At 41.3% G+C, this 17,465-nt stretch overlaps 1 protein-coding gene across 1 annotated transcript in view; it reads right to left on the bottom strand.

Annotated features, from left to right (window-relative positions):
- The window catches only part of AVEN (apoptosis and caspase activation inhibitor), a 191,634-nt gene extending 174,386 nt beyond the window's left edge, over window positions 1-17,248 (bottom strand). Inside the window, 2 exon segments of the mRNA XM_047737058.1 lie at window positions 8,862-9,318; window positions 17,244-17,248. Of these exon segments, the coding sequence (XP_047593014.1) occupies window positions 8,862-9,318; window positions 17,244-17,248 (462 nt within the window).
- Between the last annotated feature and the right edge of the window lie 217 nt (window positions 17,249-17,465).

The following is a 17,465-nucleotide window of genomic DNA, read 5'->3' as shown; positions in this document are numbered from 1 at the left end:
ATCTCTTTTTAGTCCACTTCCATCTTGTAAAATGAAAAATCAACTTGTCTACTTAATTTCTCCTTCCAGTGAATGTAAAATAATGCTCTTAATAGAAGATTCTCTAGTCATCTCTCTTTTTTTTTTTAAAGATTTTATTTATTTGACAGACAGAGATCACAAGTAGGCAGAGAGGCAGGCAGAGAGAGAGGGGGGAAGCAGGCTCCCTGCTGAGCAGAGAGCCTGATGCGGGGCTCAATCCCAGGACCCTGAGATCATGATCTGAGCAGAAGGCAGAGGCTTTAACCCACTGAGCCACCCAGGCGCCCCTCTCTAGTCATATCTTAATTCAATGATTCTCTTAGCTGTAAAGAGGAGAAAAATATTTTTTTTTTAATTAACAGGAATTGTTTCTACAAATTCATACCAGCATAATAAAGAAGCAGCAAACCAAAACACAACTTGGAAGTGATGTGAAGATTAGTAAGGGAAAATAGGAAGCCAAGCTTTGTCCTTTGAGAAATATTTATTTGTCATCAAGCTTTGCTTCCAGAAAACTCATAGCTTCCTTGGAAGGACTTATATATCTGTAAGGGATTAAGCCTTTTTCAGTAAGACTAGGCTTTAATTAGCACAAATATCAAACAAAGACATGTTATTTTATTATCAGTCTTATAGTAAAAGGAAAACATGAGGGTGAAGGATCTCAGTCCTCAATATCATGAAGCCAGCTCCTGAGACATGACCTTTCGATTAACAATAGAACCATAGATTACAAGTCCACTATTTAAATGAAACCCACACTGCATTAGACTTTGAGAATGAATACTCACTAAATACTTTAAATTTTCCCAGAATGTAGCTGTTAATGATCTTTTCAAGCCAGAGATTATAGAAACCTAAACAGGGTGACTAATTATTTCACAGAATATGCATGCGTTAACAAAATATTCCCACAGCTAAATACAGATAGGGAGGAATCACAGTACTGATAACCCAAGAATATACATGGATTTTTAATAACAGTCCGCCATTTCAATTATGCTTCACTTAGGTTAATAATAAAATGTGTTTGCTATCTCTCAACACAAGTTTGACTTGGTACTAAAAAAGTATTGAGGGACACCTGGGTGGCTCAGTTGGTTAAAGCATCTGCCTTCAGCTCAGGTCACGATCCCAGGATCCTAGGATAGCACCCTGCATGCCTGTCCTCCCTGCTCAGGAGGGTCTCTGCTCCTCCGGCCCTCTGCCTGCTCATGCTCTCTCTCTTTCTCTCTCACTCAAATAAATAAATAAAATCTTAAGAAACAAAAAAGAAGCATTGATCAGACATATTTGTATCAGTCCTTAATAGTAAGAGGACACAAAGGAAGGATTAAGTATATACAACAGGGAATTCATTCTATTACTCTCCTACATATTTTTTTAATTTCCCTGCTATTTGCACATATCAAAGACATGACATGGACTGTAGGGAACAGTATCCCTGAGAGGGCTGTTTTTACAGAAATTGTCTTTTAATAATTTAAGGCTGACCGACAAATTGGTTGGTTAAATTCTAAAACAACATCCTAGCAACATCAAGATAAAATTAAGCACATCGATTTTGTATCTTGTCAACGTCATTTGGCACCCATTCAAAAGTGAAATATTATATTTTCTTTTAATTTTCTAGTTAAATTCAATTAGCCAACATATAGTACATCATTAGTTTCAGACATAGTGTTCAATGATTTATCACTTGCATATAACACCCAGTGCTCATCAGATCATGTACTTTCCTTACTGCCCATTACCCAGTTACCCCATCCCCCCCACCTCCCCTCCAGCAACCCTCACTTTGTTTCAAAAGTGAAATATTATCTATATCAATCACCCATGCACAGCTCCATGACACCTTTATAGAAAATTTTCAAACCAACAAAATTGTTGAGATTTCCATCCAAAAGAAAAAAAAATTAACAGTATTAAACCATTTGCTCTTGGTACTGCAACACACCCACACACGCGCGCACACACACGTGCACACACACATACACAAATGGCTTCTAATGAAAGAAAATGAAATTTCAAAAAGAATGAATCCAATGTCCCATACTACTACCATCAGTAGTATCTATAAAAAAGAAATAATTATGTGTCAGTATGGTCTTTATTTCTCCCTTCGATATTTCAAAGTGCATCAGGAAATAGTGATATCTGAAAAGAAAACACATTTTCAACCACTTAATTTCTTTTCTATAAAAGTCTAGAGGGGGTTGCCCAGGTGGCTCAGTCGGTTTAAGTGTCCAACTCTTGATCTCGGCTCAGGTCTTGATCTCAGTCATGAGTTTGAGCCCCAAACTGGGCTCTACGCTGGGCAAGGCACTTACTTTTTTAAAAAGTCTAAAGGGGTACCTGGCTGGCTCAGCTGGCAGAGCACTCAACTCTTGATTTTGAGGTTGTGAGTTTAAGCCACATGTTTTAGGTAGAATTTACTTTAAAAAAAGAAAGTAAAACAAAACAAAAACATCTAGTAAGTCATGCGATGTTGTGGGTAGGACAAATGATCTATATGGCCTCTCTAAAGCTCACTTGCCCAGTACCGTGGAAAGCAATCACTACTGTTCCTACAGAAAACAGAAGCCCACTGGCATAGCAACTAATTCCCGCAGAAAACAGACCTGGTGGTCTTGAATTATGAGCTTGCCATTTCTCATTTTAGCATCAGTTAAAACAACAATGGTGACACTGTTAAGAACAATTGGAAACCATATTCTGCAAGGGGTGCATAGCCCCCACACCAAAAATTAATAAATAAATAGAACAAAGCCAATTCTCTGGGTAAATACATGTAATAAACTATCTTCCTTTAAAAAAAGAAAAAAAAATGAAAGTAATGTGATCTTAGTCAATAGCCCCAAAAATGGAGTATACATGTAACTGGGGATTCATGAACATTTCTCAAAAAGATATGAAAAGGATTTTTAAGTTTCAGATACTCAATCAGTGTCCAAACTCTTTCCCAAAAGCTGTCCTAGAAAGTACTTGAGGACCGGCAACCCCTTCTCAGCGATTCTTACTCTGACTGTGGTGAATTCCCTGAGCAAGAAAAGGGATAATTTTAAATATAGGTGTGGATTTTGAGAAAGTATAACTCAAAGACCGATTAACAATTTCTTTTGCAAGTCATGAAGTTTCCAAATCTTAACTTTCAACAGAATTTAAGGAAGACCTAATCCAGTTGCCTGCTGTAGATCATTTAAAAAAAATTTGTAATAATGATTTTGGTATATAATTGGAAAGGTATTACAAGAGTTGAGTGACACATATGATTAAAGTCCAGCCATTACCATCTACTAATGTTTCTCAGTCCTTACACTTATAAAAATAAAAATTAGGAAGAGAATTTATTCTGAATCCTATATCTCATTCAGGAATAAGCAATATTCATCCATGGATACGTGCATAAATTCATTAGGGAAAATGAGATCCATTTATAATAAAATTTTACCTTTATTATAACAATTGCTAATCAAAATAAATTGTATATTAATCAATATAATCTTAATTTTATTACGAAAAAAATTTTACATCCAAGCCCTAAGGTTACAAGATTTTTTTAAAAAATCAAAATTTGGGGTGCCTGGGTGGCTCAGTGGGTTAAAGCCTCTGCCTTCAGCTCAGGTCATGATCCCAGAGTCCTGGGATTGAGCCCCGCATCGGGCTCTCTGCTCCTCGGAGAGCCTGCTTCCTCCTCTCTCTCTGCCTGCCTCCCTGCCTACTTGTGATCTCTGTCTGTCAAATAAATAAATAAAATCTTTTTAAAAAAAATAAAATAAAAAATAAAAATTTGTTATAGGGAAGCAAGTAATTGCTAAAGTTTTCAGGTTTGAAACTATGTTACATTGGATAAAATTCTACAGAAGGTGTGGAATTAAAACATGAAATAAAAAGAAGAAATAATATAAATCTTCTCACTGATGAAGAGCTTATTAATGCAATTCTTTAATGGATGATGATGAATATCAAATCACTATCGTAATTAGACTCCATTCAGGTATAAGAATGATATGACAGTTATATTTAAAATGTCAAATATAAGGGGACCTGGGTGGCTCAGTTGGTTAAGTGTCTGACTTCAGCTCAGGTCATGATCCCAGTGTCCTGGGACTGAGCCCCACATCGAGCTCCTGGTTCAGCAGGAAGTCTGCTTCTCCCTCTCCTCCCTACTCATACTCTCTTTCTCTCTGAAATAAATAAATAACATCTTTTTTTTTTTAAGTCACATATACACTTAATTAATTAATTAAAATGTCAAGTATACAATATGCTGGAAATTTTACGTTCTGAAACCATCTGAACCATTGATCAAAAAAGTTAGCTGTAACATTAAAGTATAAGTACATAATTTATTAAAAAAATTTTAAGCAGAATACTAGCAAAAAGCATCAATAATGAAAATATGTAAGTGATATAATGGTTAGTGAGAAAAGCAGACCTCAAAACAGTAAACATTAGCAAGGATAAAGATGTCAAAATAATGTTTGAGGAGTGGTCTGCAGCAGCAGGGAAAAGGGCCAATTCCAATACCAAGAACTAATCTTTTTTTTTCCTTTAAAGACTTTATTTTTAAGTAATCTCTACACCCAACGTGGGACTCGGCACTCATATTTACAACCCCGAGATCAAGAGCTGCACGCTCTGTTGACTGAGCCCGCCAGGCGCCCCTTACCAAGAGTCAATCTTAAAGCAATTTTCTTTTAGGACACTTAACCACGTTCTGTTTCTAACCAAATTTACTTCAGGCTTTCTGAAAAGGGGGAAATATAGGCTGTCAAGTATGAACTTTAATAGGCCCTCAATCTCTGTCTGGCTGACACAATGAGGATGACCCCTTTCAGTGACCAGGAGGGAGCAAGTGCTTTAGAAATCTGCCAACAACTTGGATTTGACATATTTTCTTCTTCCAGGTTCATGGTAAACTTGACCATCAAAGTCAGAGAGTTCCCTTTTACTGAAATAGTAGCAATGAAAATGCCAAGGGCATCTAGGATTAATTATTATTCAAGCAATGGACTTACACTATTGTTTGCAAAGCAAAAGTTTGGTCGGAAAAAAAATCACCTCCAAGTTCTTACTCTCCTTGATGCGGCTATAAATGGCTGCCTTATCTTTTACTAGACATAAATAATTCAGAAATGGTTAAAAGCAGCTGCCATACGGGGGCACCTGGGTGGCTCAGTGGGTTAAGCCTCTACCTTCAGCTCAGGTTGTGATCTCAGGGTCCTGGGATCGAGCCCCACATCAGGCTCTCTGCACAGCAGCGAGCCTGCTTCCCTCTCTCTCTGCCTGCTTCTCTGCCTACTTGTGATCTCTCTCTTTAAAAAAAAAAAAAAAAAAAGCAGCTGCCATATGAATGTGGAGCAAGAAAGCAAAGATCTGCTGTCACCCACAATAAGTGAACACGTTATCAGTATTATCTTCATTACCATTTTGTGACATGAGGAAAACAAAAGTGTGTGAAAGGATCATAAAACAGTCCACCATACGTCCCTTTCCAAATCTCAAGTCACTCCAGGGCAGTTTAGGGAAGCAGCTGAAAAAACAGTTCTGGAATCAAAATGCCTGGGTTGAATCCGGCTCTGTGATTTTCTGATTGTGTGATAATGTATGCTACTTAACCTCTCCGAAGTGTGAGTTTTCTGACTGTGCCTCAGTCTTCTCACCTCACACTAAGTGCTCAATAAATGTGAGGTACTAGGATTACTACAAGGAGGAAAAAAGGAAAGGAAATTCCAAGGACTGCCAATAGGCCTTGAACTCCCTCTCTGCTAGTAGCTCATCAAAAAGAAAAGTCTAATACTAACAAATCCAGTATTTTTTTTAAGTTAATGACTATATCCAGGGCAATACCAGGCTTCTAGTGGATAGTCAATGAAGATAATTAGCCTTATGATATGCTTACCCAAACTCCACAAACTTCATGCCACCTACAGAGGGAATGATTTAAGGGCAAGAGACTAGCAGACACAACGTGCTCAGCAAAGTTCCCTTGGTGTATGACTTGTCTCGAAAGTTGTTCAGTTTTATTTCATCTTGATTTCCATTTACCAGTCATGTGTGTGTAGTGGTCCAAAGTAGAAAGCAAAAGGCGTAAATAGTATTAAATTCTGGAGTTACATAACTAGCTGGTCCTTACCTGGCTAAACCTCTGTTACGAATTTTTTTCTTTCTGATTATTTCAATTACTCTCCATTTGGGGCACAAATGCAACATTTGGGGCACAAATAGAACATGAGAACAAGGAGGCCTCAGGCAGGGCCATCAATCTTGTCCCACTTAATCGTTAGGCACCAAGAACAGTACTCTTAGCAAGCCTAACGATGACTGATAGTTCAGAATCTAAGAAGTGGAAGGAACTAGGAGGTCACAAACCAAACCAAAAAGAAGGAGTAATCCCTTCCAACGTCTCTTAGTACAGCTTTGACAAGATGAGGGTGGGGGTAACAGAGGTGGAAGCAGTGGTGGCCAAGGCTCTCAGTAATGACCCAAGGGCCAGGCCACACGTTCACACCCACTGACACACCAAGCCACGAAACTAAGCAGTGAAAAAATCCCAGAAGAAATATAAGATAGGGTTTAAGGCTATCCCTAAAAGAGATAAAAGCCTAAAAGGTTAACAGAATTGGTTACAATATTGGCATAAATCAAAAAACATATTATTTCCTCTCTACACGATATACCACCATTTTACTCAATTTAGTTCCACAGAGATGAGTAAGAGAGAAGCACCTTCATTCACTCAATTCAAGAAGTTAATGACACTTGCTATTAAAGGCCTATGTGCCAGACATTTCAGTCAGTACCAAAGATACTGTTACTACAGTTTCTGTGAAGATGTGACCCCGGCAGCCAGAGTGTCTACCTTGTTCTCAGTCAAGTGGCGACTGGTTCATAGAAATGCAAGAGATAGGAAAGAGTTGAGTCAAAAGTATCTTGGTATATAAATCCCAGCTCTGACACCAGCTATAAAAGCTGAGGCAAGTCAATTAACTGAGATAAACCAGGAGAGACCCTGGACTCCAGGAACCAAACAGAGAGTTACAGAAGGGAGGGGTTGGGAGAATGGAGTAACCAGGTGATGAGTATTAAGGAGGGCACGTGTTGTGATGAGAACTGGGTGTTATATGCAACTACTAAATCCTTGAACACTACATCAAAAACTAATGATGTACTGTATGTTGGCTAATTAAACAATTTTTTAAAAATGAAGACTTTATATATAAAATAGATATAAAATGACATTATTATAAAGTTTAAACAACCTTACGTAGTTTAAGAAGTAAATTTGTAATCAAGTTATATATACATATATATGTAATATATACAATTGAGCCTTGCATACCTCCCGGGATAGGGGTGCCATGGAAAAATCTATATATAACTTTGATTCCCTAAAAACTTAACTACTAATAACTTACTGCTGACCAGAAACCTTACCAATAACATAAACAGTCGATTAAGACATATTTTGTATGTTCTATGTATTACAGACTGTATTTACAATAAAGTAAGCTAGATTACAGAAAACATTAAGAAAATTGTGAAGAGAAAATACATTAACAGGATCCAAAAAAAATCCCCATATAAGTGGACCTGCAAACCCATCTTGTTCAAGAATCAACTGTATAAAGTTGTTATAAGGACAAAATGTGTTATATAGTGTGCACTAAATTGATCTGAGTTTCCATTATTCCTGCTAACCTGAACCTAAGAATTTATCAAATTTTACTTATTATTTACCTTAATCCTAACCAGGTTAAATATGTTACAATTAATTTTAACTTTTCTAATTTTTTTCAAGCTCTATATTTCTGTATACAAGTACTATTTTTAGGGACATCTTACCTACTGGGAGCATAAGACACTCCAAACATTTCAGTAGCAGGAAATTTTTCCTTAACGAAATTTTTTTTTAATCTATGCACATGAGAATTCAAATATACGACACTTTGGTAGTAGACATGTTAAAATAACAGAACAGCTCATAAAGAGATTGTACTGAAACCTCTTTGGCCAATATCAGTGGAATAAGAGTTTGCCTATCATTCCCTACTCAAGCTATACGAAGTGTCTATCAATGTGTGAATAAGGTCGATCACACTGCTATTAAAATTCAGACCTGGCTGCTGAAACATCTATTTTCAGGTTGAAATTTTTTAAAAAACACGAAGGCCAGTGACCCCTTGTTCCTACACGTATGTAGTAAAAAAAAGAACTATGCCATTAGAAGAGAGAACTATGCATCTGGTCCCGCCCCAAAATACTATGGAGTCCAGTCCGCCGGGGGCATTCTTTCATTCAGTAAACCTTTATTATCCTACCATGTGCTAGGCCTTGCACAGTGAACACAACATCCCCGCCCCCAAAAAACAAACAAACAAAAACAAAAACAACCCTTCCCTCCTAATAACAGGAATGTCTGCCGGTACTGTAAGGCTGCCCAAATAGCTCCTCCAGACCAAGTCCTGGCCGCACCCCCACCCCATGAGGGTCAATCACATGGACACCCCACCGGAACCCAATGGGCGCGCAAGCCTTGCAGCCCTGACACACCCTGGGTTCTTAGCTATTCTGGGTCTGGACCCCTCCCGCAGCTGGGGACGCCCCGAGAGCCGCCTCTCCCGCCCCAACCCCGGGTGGAGGTAGCCGGGGTGCTCGCCCCTAGAAGCGCCACGTGCACACCCGGCGCGCGCTCCCGCCGCCCTCCGCCCGTCCCACGCAGGCGCAAGCGCAGTCGCCGCGGCCGCCCGACTGGCGCGCGCCCCGCAAGCCGGTAGCGGCTCCTGCCTCGCGGCCAGCCCCTATCAGCCCAGATCCCACCAGCCGAAGCCTCTTACCGGCGGTCTGGCCCCGGCGCCCCGGCCTCCTGGCTCCCGGCGGCCGCCTCGCGGGGCGCCTCCTCCTCGGCCGCCGCGGCCGCCTCGGAAGCCACGGCCGCGACCTCGGCGGCCGCCACTGTCCCCGCCGCCGCCGCCTCTTGCCACTGCCGCTGCGGCTCCCGCCCGGTCGCGATCCCCGCCTGGCCGGTCACGGCCGGGCCGGCGGCCGCGGCCGCCCCGAGCTCCTCGCTCCGCCTGCATCTGGCCGCCGCCGGCGGTGCTGAGCGCGCGGGAGCCGGGCCGCTGCGGAGACGCCCTGGCCCCACCGGAAACGGGTTGCTCGAAAGAGCCGGGAGCGACGGGCCCCCGGGGACGGCGAGCGCGGGGTGCGGGGCTGGGGATGGAAACCGGCCGCGGCGGGGGCGGGGCGGCCCGAGGCCTGGCAGGTGGGGCCGGAACCGGAGCCCGGGGAAGGCTGGGGATTCAGAGGAAAAGGCCCGACGTGAGAGCGGGAAGTGGGGAGACGGTCGGGCTGGAGGAGCGCCCGTGGCTTAAGGATGGGTTATAAATGGATGGGTTAAATCGTTTGTATAATAGGAACTCGTTTTTGTTAAAAGGAAGGAAAATACAAATATGAATGTATTTGCATTTTTTTTTAATCTGAAACGTAACCAAAATGTAATCAGAGGTTAACCGTATGGTGAGACTCCCAGTGAGTTATTCCTTTTTTCCCCGTTTAATCTCCAGATTTTCAAGAATGAATGTGTGTAATTATTAAAATAATTCTGAATTCAGGGACTAGGGGGGGGTGTGGAGGAAAAGGTGGGTCGGTCTCAAGTGAGAGGTGTGGCCTACAGCAAGCAACTGGGATAGCACAGTGCAAAACTGGTAATGGATGGAAGGGCTCCCAAGTCCTTGGGAGAACGTGTAGAAATGTCTACTTTAGCTCACATTATTGAGCACATGAGTGTTTAATTCTGTCATCCTTACTTTGCAAATGAGAAGCAGCCCTAGAAGTTAAACAACTTAACCTTAAGTGGTGGAACTGGCATTTTAACTCAAGCGGGCTCACTCCAGTCTGTTCTTGTGTGTGTCACTTATTTAGTAGAAATTTTTGAGGTTCATCCATGATTTAATAATTATATTCTTTTTTTATTACTATGTAGTAATCCTTTTTTTTTTTTTTTTTCCCAGTCTGTTCTTTTAACCAAGGGGAAGAAGGGCAATTGGTTATATGGATACCTGGGAGCCATTTTTAAGTTTGTATTACAGAAACCACCTAAAATAAAAAGGGCTAAAACTCCTCTATCATCCAATCAGCACAGCAAAACAAGTGGCTTTTTTACCTCCTTCCCAGTCTTTTCTTATATCCATATATACTCAACACCATTCATTGCTTCTAATTGTCTACTCTAGGCCAGGCACACTGCTTGGTCCTGGAGATTTAAAAAAAGGAGAAGAAAGAAAATGAAAAAGTAGCTGCTGTCCCTGCCTTTATGTAGCTCACTTTCCACTTTCCCTAAGGAGGATAATCTTGTAAACAGATGACTGCACTAGTGTGCTGAGTGCAGTGAAAAGTTCAAGGTGAAGGCCCAAAGGAATTAAAAAAAAAAAAAAATGCCTAAATGAGTAGCTTAAGGCCTCATGAGAAATAGACCCTTGAGCCAAGGCCTAATGGTTAAGCAGGAATTTGCCTGGCTGATAAGTGGGATATGGGAGATTTCTAGATGGAGGGAACCGATGAAGGATTATGAACTGGAGAGAAACAACCTTAAACATAGTGACACAGTGTGGTTCTGAGTACTTCCTACATAACACTTCATTTAAACCTCTCAGCAGCCTATGAGGTTATACTAGTGTCAGTCCTGTTTTACAGATGATGGAGCTAATAAAGGAACTCCCACGATCACACAGCTTAGATTGGAACTTTGGGCAGTCTGGCTTCAGAGTCTATGCTGTTAACCACCAAGAAAATCATTCTGTAGAGGAAAATTAGAATCCAAGGCAGAGCCATTAGGAAACTACTGGAATAGTTCCCGCCACAAATGATTAGGGCCTAAATGAAGTTGAAAGCCAAGGAGGCAAATAATGGGAGAATGGATAGGACCTCATCACCAGTTAGTTGTAAATGGGGTGGGAAGGGGGTGAGAAGTTAGAGGTCACGCCCAGGTTTCTTGCTTGGTGGTAGTTAATGATGCCACTAGTCAACAGAGGGAATACAGTGATGGAGATGTGTCAGGGAAAGTTGTCAGATTAACAGTATTTTTTTTTAAAGATTTTATTTATTTGACAGAGACACAGCGAGAGAGGGAACACAAGCAGGGGGAGTGGGAGAGGGAGAAGCAGGCTTCCTGCTGAGCAGGGAGCCTGACATGGGGCTCCATCCCAGAACCCTGGGATCATGACCTGAACCGGAGGCAGATGCTTAACAACTGAGCCACCCAGGTGCCCCTTAACAGTATTTTTTAACATTGTATATTGTCCTGTGTTCTTTCATTGTCTTAATAATGAACATATTTGTCAATGGACACTATTAATTCTCACATAGTACATCAAATTTTTCTTTTCCATCTCCACTGATCCCCAGCCTTTCCCTTTTTTTTATTCCTACACACTCTATTTTCCTCATTTTTTTTTCCATATCTCTACTTGTCAAATTAAGACTGGCAGTGGCACCCAGGATTAAGTTATTCATCCCCATGCTTAACTCTTAAAGTCAACAATCCTACCTTTAGATAAACACTAAACAGGAAGACGAAAATAGTACCAACAAAGGTATCCTTTTCCCTGTGCACCATAAAGGAGCTAAGAGGAGATATAGACAGATAGGAAAGGCAGGCATATATATATATATATATATATATATTTTTTTTTTTTTTTAATTTTTTTAAGGAAAGGCATTTTTAAGAATGCACTGAACAGGGAAGCTGGGGTGGCTCAGTCGATTAAGCTGCTGCCTTCTGCTCAGGTCATGATCCCAGGGTCCTTGCTCAGCGGGAAGCCTGCTTCTCTCTCGGCCTCTGCCTGCCACTCTGCCTGCATGCTCTCGCTCTCTCTCTCTCTCTCTCTCTCTGACAAATAAATAAAGCCTTAAAAAAAAAAATGCACTGGACAGGACAAGTGCATGGCTCAGTTAAGCCTCTGCCTTTAGCTCAGGTCATAATCCCAGGGTCCTAGGATGGAGTCCTGAGCTCCCTACTCATTGGGGAATCTGCTTCTCCTTCTACCCCTCCCTCCTGCTTGTGCACATTGCCCCTCCCCATCTCGCACTGTCTCAAAAAAAATCTTAAAAAAAAAAAAAAAATACTGCATCGGAAAAGCTCGACCCCCAATCCCTGTGTGGCCAGGAACTATAATGTTTTGGTACATTATCTCTTCCTAATTCTACATTCAGTGATATAAAGTTGGTACTTGAAATGGGTTACAGTAAGAATATTTACACCACAGAAATTGTCAGATATTTGCAAATTGGGGCTTTGTTGGAGGTGGGGGTGGAACCAGTTGTTAAATATTACCAGCACAGGGACGCCTGGATGGCTCAGGTGTTAAGTGTCTGCCTTCGGCTCACATCAAGATCCCAGGGTCCTGCAATCAAGCCCCGCATCAGACTCCCTGCTCAGTGGGGAGCCTGCTTCTCCCACTCCCCCTGCTTGTGTTCCTACTCTTGCTGTCTCTCTCTCTCTCTGTCAAATAAATCTTTAAAAAAAAAAAAAATTATCAACACACCACCAGTTTGGGCTCTCACCATGATGACGAATCCACATATTAATCTCAAACCAGACAGCATAAATCAAGGTTTCAACCTTGGCCCATTTAGGGCTGGATGATCTTTGTGGTGGTGGCTTTTCTTGTGTATTATAGAATGTTTAACCACATCTCTGGCCTCTACCCACTAGTTGCTACCCTCCAGCAACAACTCTTCCCCCCAGTCGTACAACTGAAGATGTCTCCAGTTTTTGCCAAATGTCTCCTGATGGGCAAAATCATCCCGGGTGAGAACCACCAGCAAAAATTGATTTAACTATATAACTATCCCACAAAAAGGCTCCAAAATTACGATTGAAAAGATGGACTTTTTTGTGGACAGGAAGAGCTAACATTTATTTAACACTTACTTTGTGCCTCTCACCGTTCCAAGCACTTTAAATGTACTAACTCTGAATCTTCAGAATATTCCAGTCAGGTAAATAGTATTATTATTCCTATTCTACAGTAAGAAAACTGAGTCACAAAGGGGTTAAATAATTTGCTCCAACTAATAAGTGACAGAGTGGGATTCATACCCACTCAGTCTGGTTTCAAAGTCTGTGTGTGTGTGTGTGTGTGTGTGTGCACATGTGTGTGTTTTTAAGATTTTCTTTATTTATTTGACAGAGATCACAAGTAGGCTGAGAGGCAGCCAGAGAGAGAGAGGGGGAAGTAGGCTCCCTGCTGAGCAGAGAGCCTGATGCGGGGCTTGATCCCAGGACCCCTGACCCTAACCCAGGACCCCGGGATCATGACCTGAGCTGCAGGCAGAGGCTTTAACCCACTGAGCCACCCAGGCGCCCTTCAGAGTCTGTGTTCTTAAGTCTACGCTGCAGATGCTACCAGATGTCCAAAGACTATATTCCTCCCCCCTTCACCGTCTGTCCATCTAAGATTTTTTTTAATTCAGTCAGCAGAGTTTAGATATGGTGAATTTTGAGATCCCCCTGCTAACCTTCCTAACTAGAGGAACACCTCTAACTGAAGTTCTTTTAATCAAGATGTTGAGTATGCTTTCCTCTTTGGTTTTGATTCACATGGGAAGTGATCTATCATCAAGAATAAAAATGGCATTCTTGCACTGCAAGGAACCAAAGGCCTTTTGATTTTATAAATAACAAGGGGAAGGAAGATTTTCTGCTATTGCTTTGACTTGATGGACCTGATTTTAAACATATGCCTCTGCATGAATAAAAAATTCAGTTTCCCTTAGGTAGTATTCATGAGATATCAAAAAGGAAATGCTCGATTACATATGTGGCTCCTTTCAAAAATAAACTGGACTTTTTGCACATTTTTAACGATATGTCACTTGATTTATTTAAAAAAGAAAAACAGGGGCGCCTGGGTGGCTCAGTGGGTTAAGCCGCTGCCTTCGGCTCAGGTCATGATCCCAGGTCCTGGGTTCAAGCCCCGCATCGGGCTTTCTGCTCAGCAGGGAGCCTGCTTCCTCCTCTCTCTCTGCCTGCCTCTCTGCCTACTTGTGATTTCTCTCTGTCAAATAAATAAATAAAATCTTTAAAAAAAAAGAAAAAAGAAAAAAGAAAAACAAGAGGCAGCTAATTCCTTAAGGAGATAGTTCTCAAAATGTGGACCAGCAGCTTAGCATCACCTGGGAACTTGTTAGCAATGCACATTCTCAGGCCTCACCCCAAATCAGAAACTGGGGAAGAGACCCAGCAATCACTGCCCCCATCATGTGGTTCGGTTGCATGCTCAAATTTGAGAACCACTGAATCAAGGTGATATTTGAGCCTTCAAACGTCATAATTGCAGGAAACCACATAATTCCTAGTCTGACACCATAGCGCTCAGAAGCTCTTATTGTTTCATGAAGGTGGATGAGGACAATTTTTTATCCTATCATAACATCCATATCATCTTTAATTAAATTAAAGATTTAATTAAAAAATAATTAAAAGGTATCTTCCCTTTGCAAATAAATTTCCGTGGAACAAATGCATCTTCCTGATTCTTCTTTTCATCTTCTACGGGCAGATCTTCTACAGTTTTGTTGATTTCTGATGCTTAGTAATAAACTGTGCAAATTGGAAAACATTGATGAGGTCTTTCAAAAGAGGTCTTTGTATTTCATAGGTGTTTTTGAACAGCTGCAGCCACTGTGGAGGGGTGCTCAGGGTTGCAGGGGGAGGGCCTTTGGAAGGAGCTCTCCTTTCAGGCCAGAATCCCCGGCCTCTAACTGGTGAGGAGGACAGGACAGTGAACTGCCTGCCAGGTCACACCCAATAGGGCCCTGGGCCCTAGAACCAGAGTCACAAAACCACCGAAAATGAATGCGTCAAACTCCAGGCATGGAGAATTCATGACTTGGCCGCTCCATCTCTCTCCCTCCATCCCCACTCTCAGCTGCTGACCTTGCTTTCTATTTCATAGAGAAAGGGAAGCAATTGGAATAGAATCTCTACCACGGCCATTACTCACAGCCTCTCTATGTCAGTGCCCCTCTGCCCTGCTGTGCCCTCTCCTGCTATTATAAAGCTCTCTTTTATACACCCCATGAAATCTAGCACAGTAGTGAACACAGAATATATTTCTAAAAACTTGTGTTATCGGGGCACCTGGGTGGCTCAGTGGGTTAAAGCCTCTGCCTTTGGCTCCTGTCATGATCCCAGGGTCCTGGGATCGAGCCCTGTATCGGGCTCTCTGGTTAGCAAGGAGCCTGCTTCCTCCTCTCTCTCCCTGCCTGTCTTTCTGCCTTGTGATCTCTGTCAAATAAATAAATAAAATATTTTAAAAAATAAATAAATAAAAACGTGTTATCAATAATATTGTAATAGCTTTATATGGTGATAGATGGGAACTACACTTATCATGGTGAGCATTTCAGAAAGTATAGAACTGTCAGATCATTATGTTGTGTACTTGAAACCAGTATAATATTGTATGTCCCCTATACATCAGTAAAAAATAATAAATACATGTTAGAAATTTAAAAAGAGCATGCATTACCTTAAAATTCTGATCCAGATATTATTGCTTCAGTGACATTAAGAAGTCATTTCTCAATAACCATGTATCTTTGGACAGCATTCTAGCAATCAAAAGAAGTTAGACCTACTTTTTTTTTTTTTTAAAGATTTTATTTATTTATTTGACAGAGAGAAATCACAAGTAGGCAGAGAGGCAGGCAGAGAGAGAGGAGGAAGCAGGCTCCCCGCTGAGCAGAAAGCCCGATGTGGGGCTTGAACCCAGGACCTGGGATCATGACCTGAGCCGAAGGCAGCGGCTTAACCCACTGAGCCACCCAGGCGCCCCAGACCTACTTTAAAATACAAACAAAAAGGCAATTTCCAAACTTCTTTTACTCACACATTCTGTCACTGGAAGTTCTTCCTGATATCTAACCTAATGCCACCATGTGTGCTTAAGTTTACTTTCTCCTGATTTATCCTTGAAAAGGAAGGGGGAGGAGGAAGAGCAGCTTATGAATACTCTATTGACAACTATGAATAACTCATGTTATTCACAACAACAGCTGGTTATGATGATGTCCTGGTATCACTGGACTGTAGACACTATTAAAGTTTCCATTATGGTTGCTATAGAAACAGTGAAGCCTGATTCAAGCACAAAGCCTCTCAGAGAAAAGGTATTTCAGAAATTCAAGATCTAAGCTCATCTCATGCAAAACCTCAGAAGTCATCAAGGCCACTCCACAGGAAAAGAATTAATTTGATACACAATGTTACCTTTTTTTTTTTGGTTTTTGCATTGGTTTGTTTCCTCTGTATAATTTATTAACAACAAAGAAGCAAGAAGCAATCTGCCAGAGTTGGGAACAAGGACAATTTCACTGTTCTGGGATTCTTTTGTTTTCTGTTTGGTGGTGGAAAATAAACCAGGGGTGATTATTTCCTCTCTGCTGATGTTGGTACCCTAGAAATAAACGTACTCTCTGCAAAGTGTGGAAAATGGAAACTTTTGTTTTTAAAGATTTTATTTACTTATTTGAGAGAGAAAGAGAGAGCACGCACAAGTGGGGAGGGGAAGAGGGAGACAAAATCTCAAGAAAACTCTTCACTGAGTGGGGAGCCCAGTGCAGGGCTCCCGCTCACGACTAGGAGATCATGACCTGAGTTGAAATCAAGAGTCAGACACTCAACTCATTTAGCAACCAAGGTGTCCCAAGGAGTAACACTTACTGGTGTTTTGGGTTGTGGGGGAAACGAAATATAAATGGTTGTCTGGGGAGTGAGAATTCATGAGTTCTTGTTTGGTTACTCAAACTCTAAAAGTTCCCATTTTCCAGGGGCGCTTGTGTGGCTCGGTTGGTAAAGTGTCTGCCTTCAGCTCAGTTCATGATCCCAGGGTCCTGGATTGAGCCCTGTATGGGGCTCCCTGCTCAGTGTGGAGCCTGCTTCTACCTCTCTCTCCTCCCCTCCCCACCATTCATGCTCTCTCTCCTCTCTCTCTCTCTCTCTTAAGTAAATAAATAAAATATTTTTTTAAATAGAATAAAATCAATCAATCAAAAAAAAAAAGTCACTCCTCCATAAACATAATCTGTTACTCAAAAACCTTTTAGTGGTTCAAAAGTTTATTTTGGAAGACTATTACACCTGAAACTCAGTTTTCACACTCAACTATCATCCACACACACAAAAAAATCAAAACTTTAGTCATGGAACCTACCTCATGTCCCATATGCCATTTTGACTGTGACAAGATTGGTCCATTCCCACCAGCTTAAGAATCAGGAAAAATTACCCTCTCAAACATGAGGCTCTGGAAAAAATGGAACGAATAGAGAGAAGCAAACCTAGAAAGGAAGTATGTATTAAGTTTGAACAGGAGAAATAAAAATAACTCAAAAGTCCTTGGAGGCAGAGGGGAATCCAAACGTTATTGCACATT

This window comes from Lutra lutra, chromosome 7 (genome assembly GCF_902655055.1).
Source record: "Lutra lutra chromosome 7, mLutLut1.2, whole genome shotgun sequence".
In the NCBI taxonomy this organism is placed as follows: Eukaryota; Metazoa; Chordata; class Mammalia; order Carnivora; family Mustelidae; genus Lutra; species Lutra lutra.
This window is presented reverse-complemented; position numbering and strand designations above follow the sequence as displayed.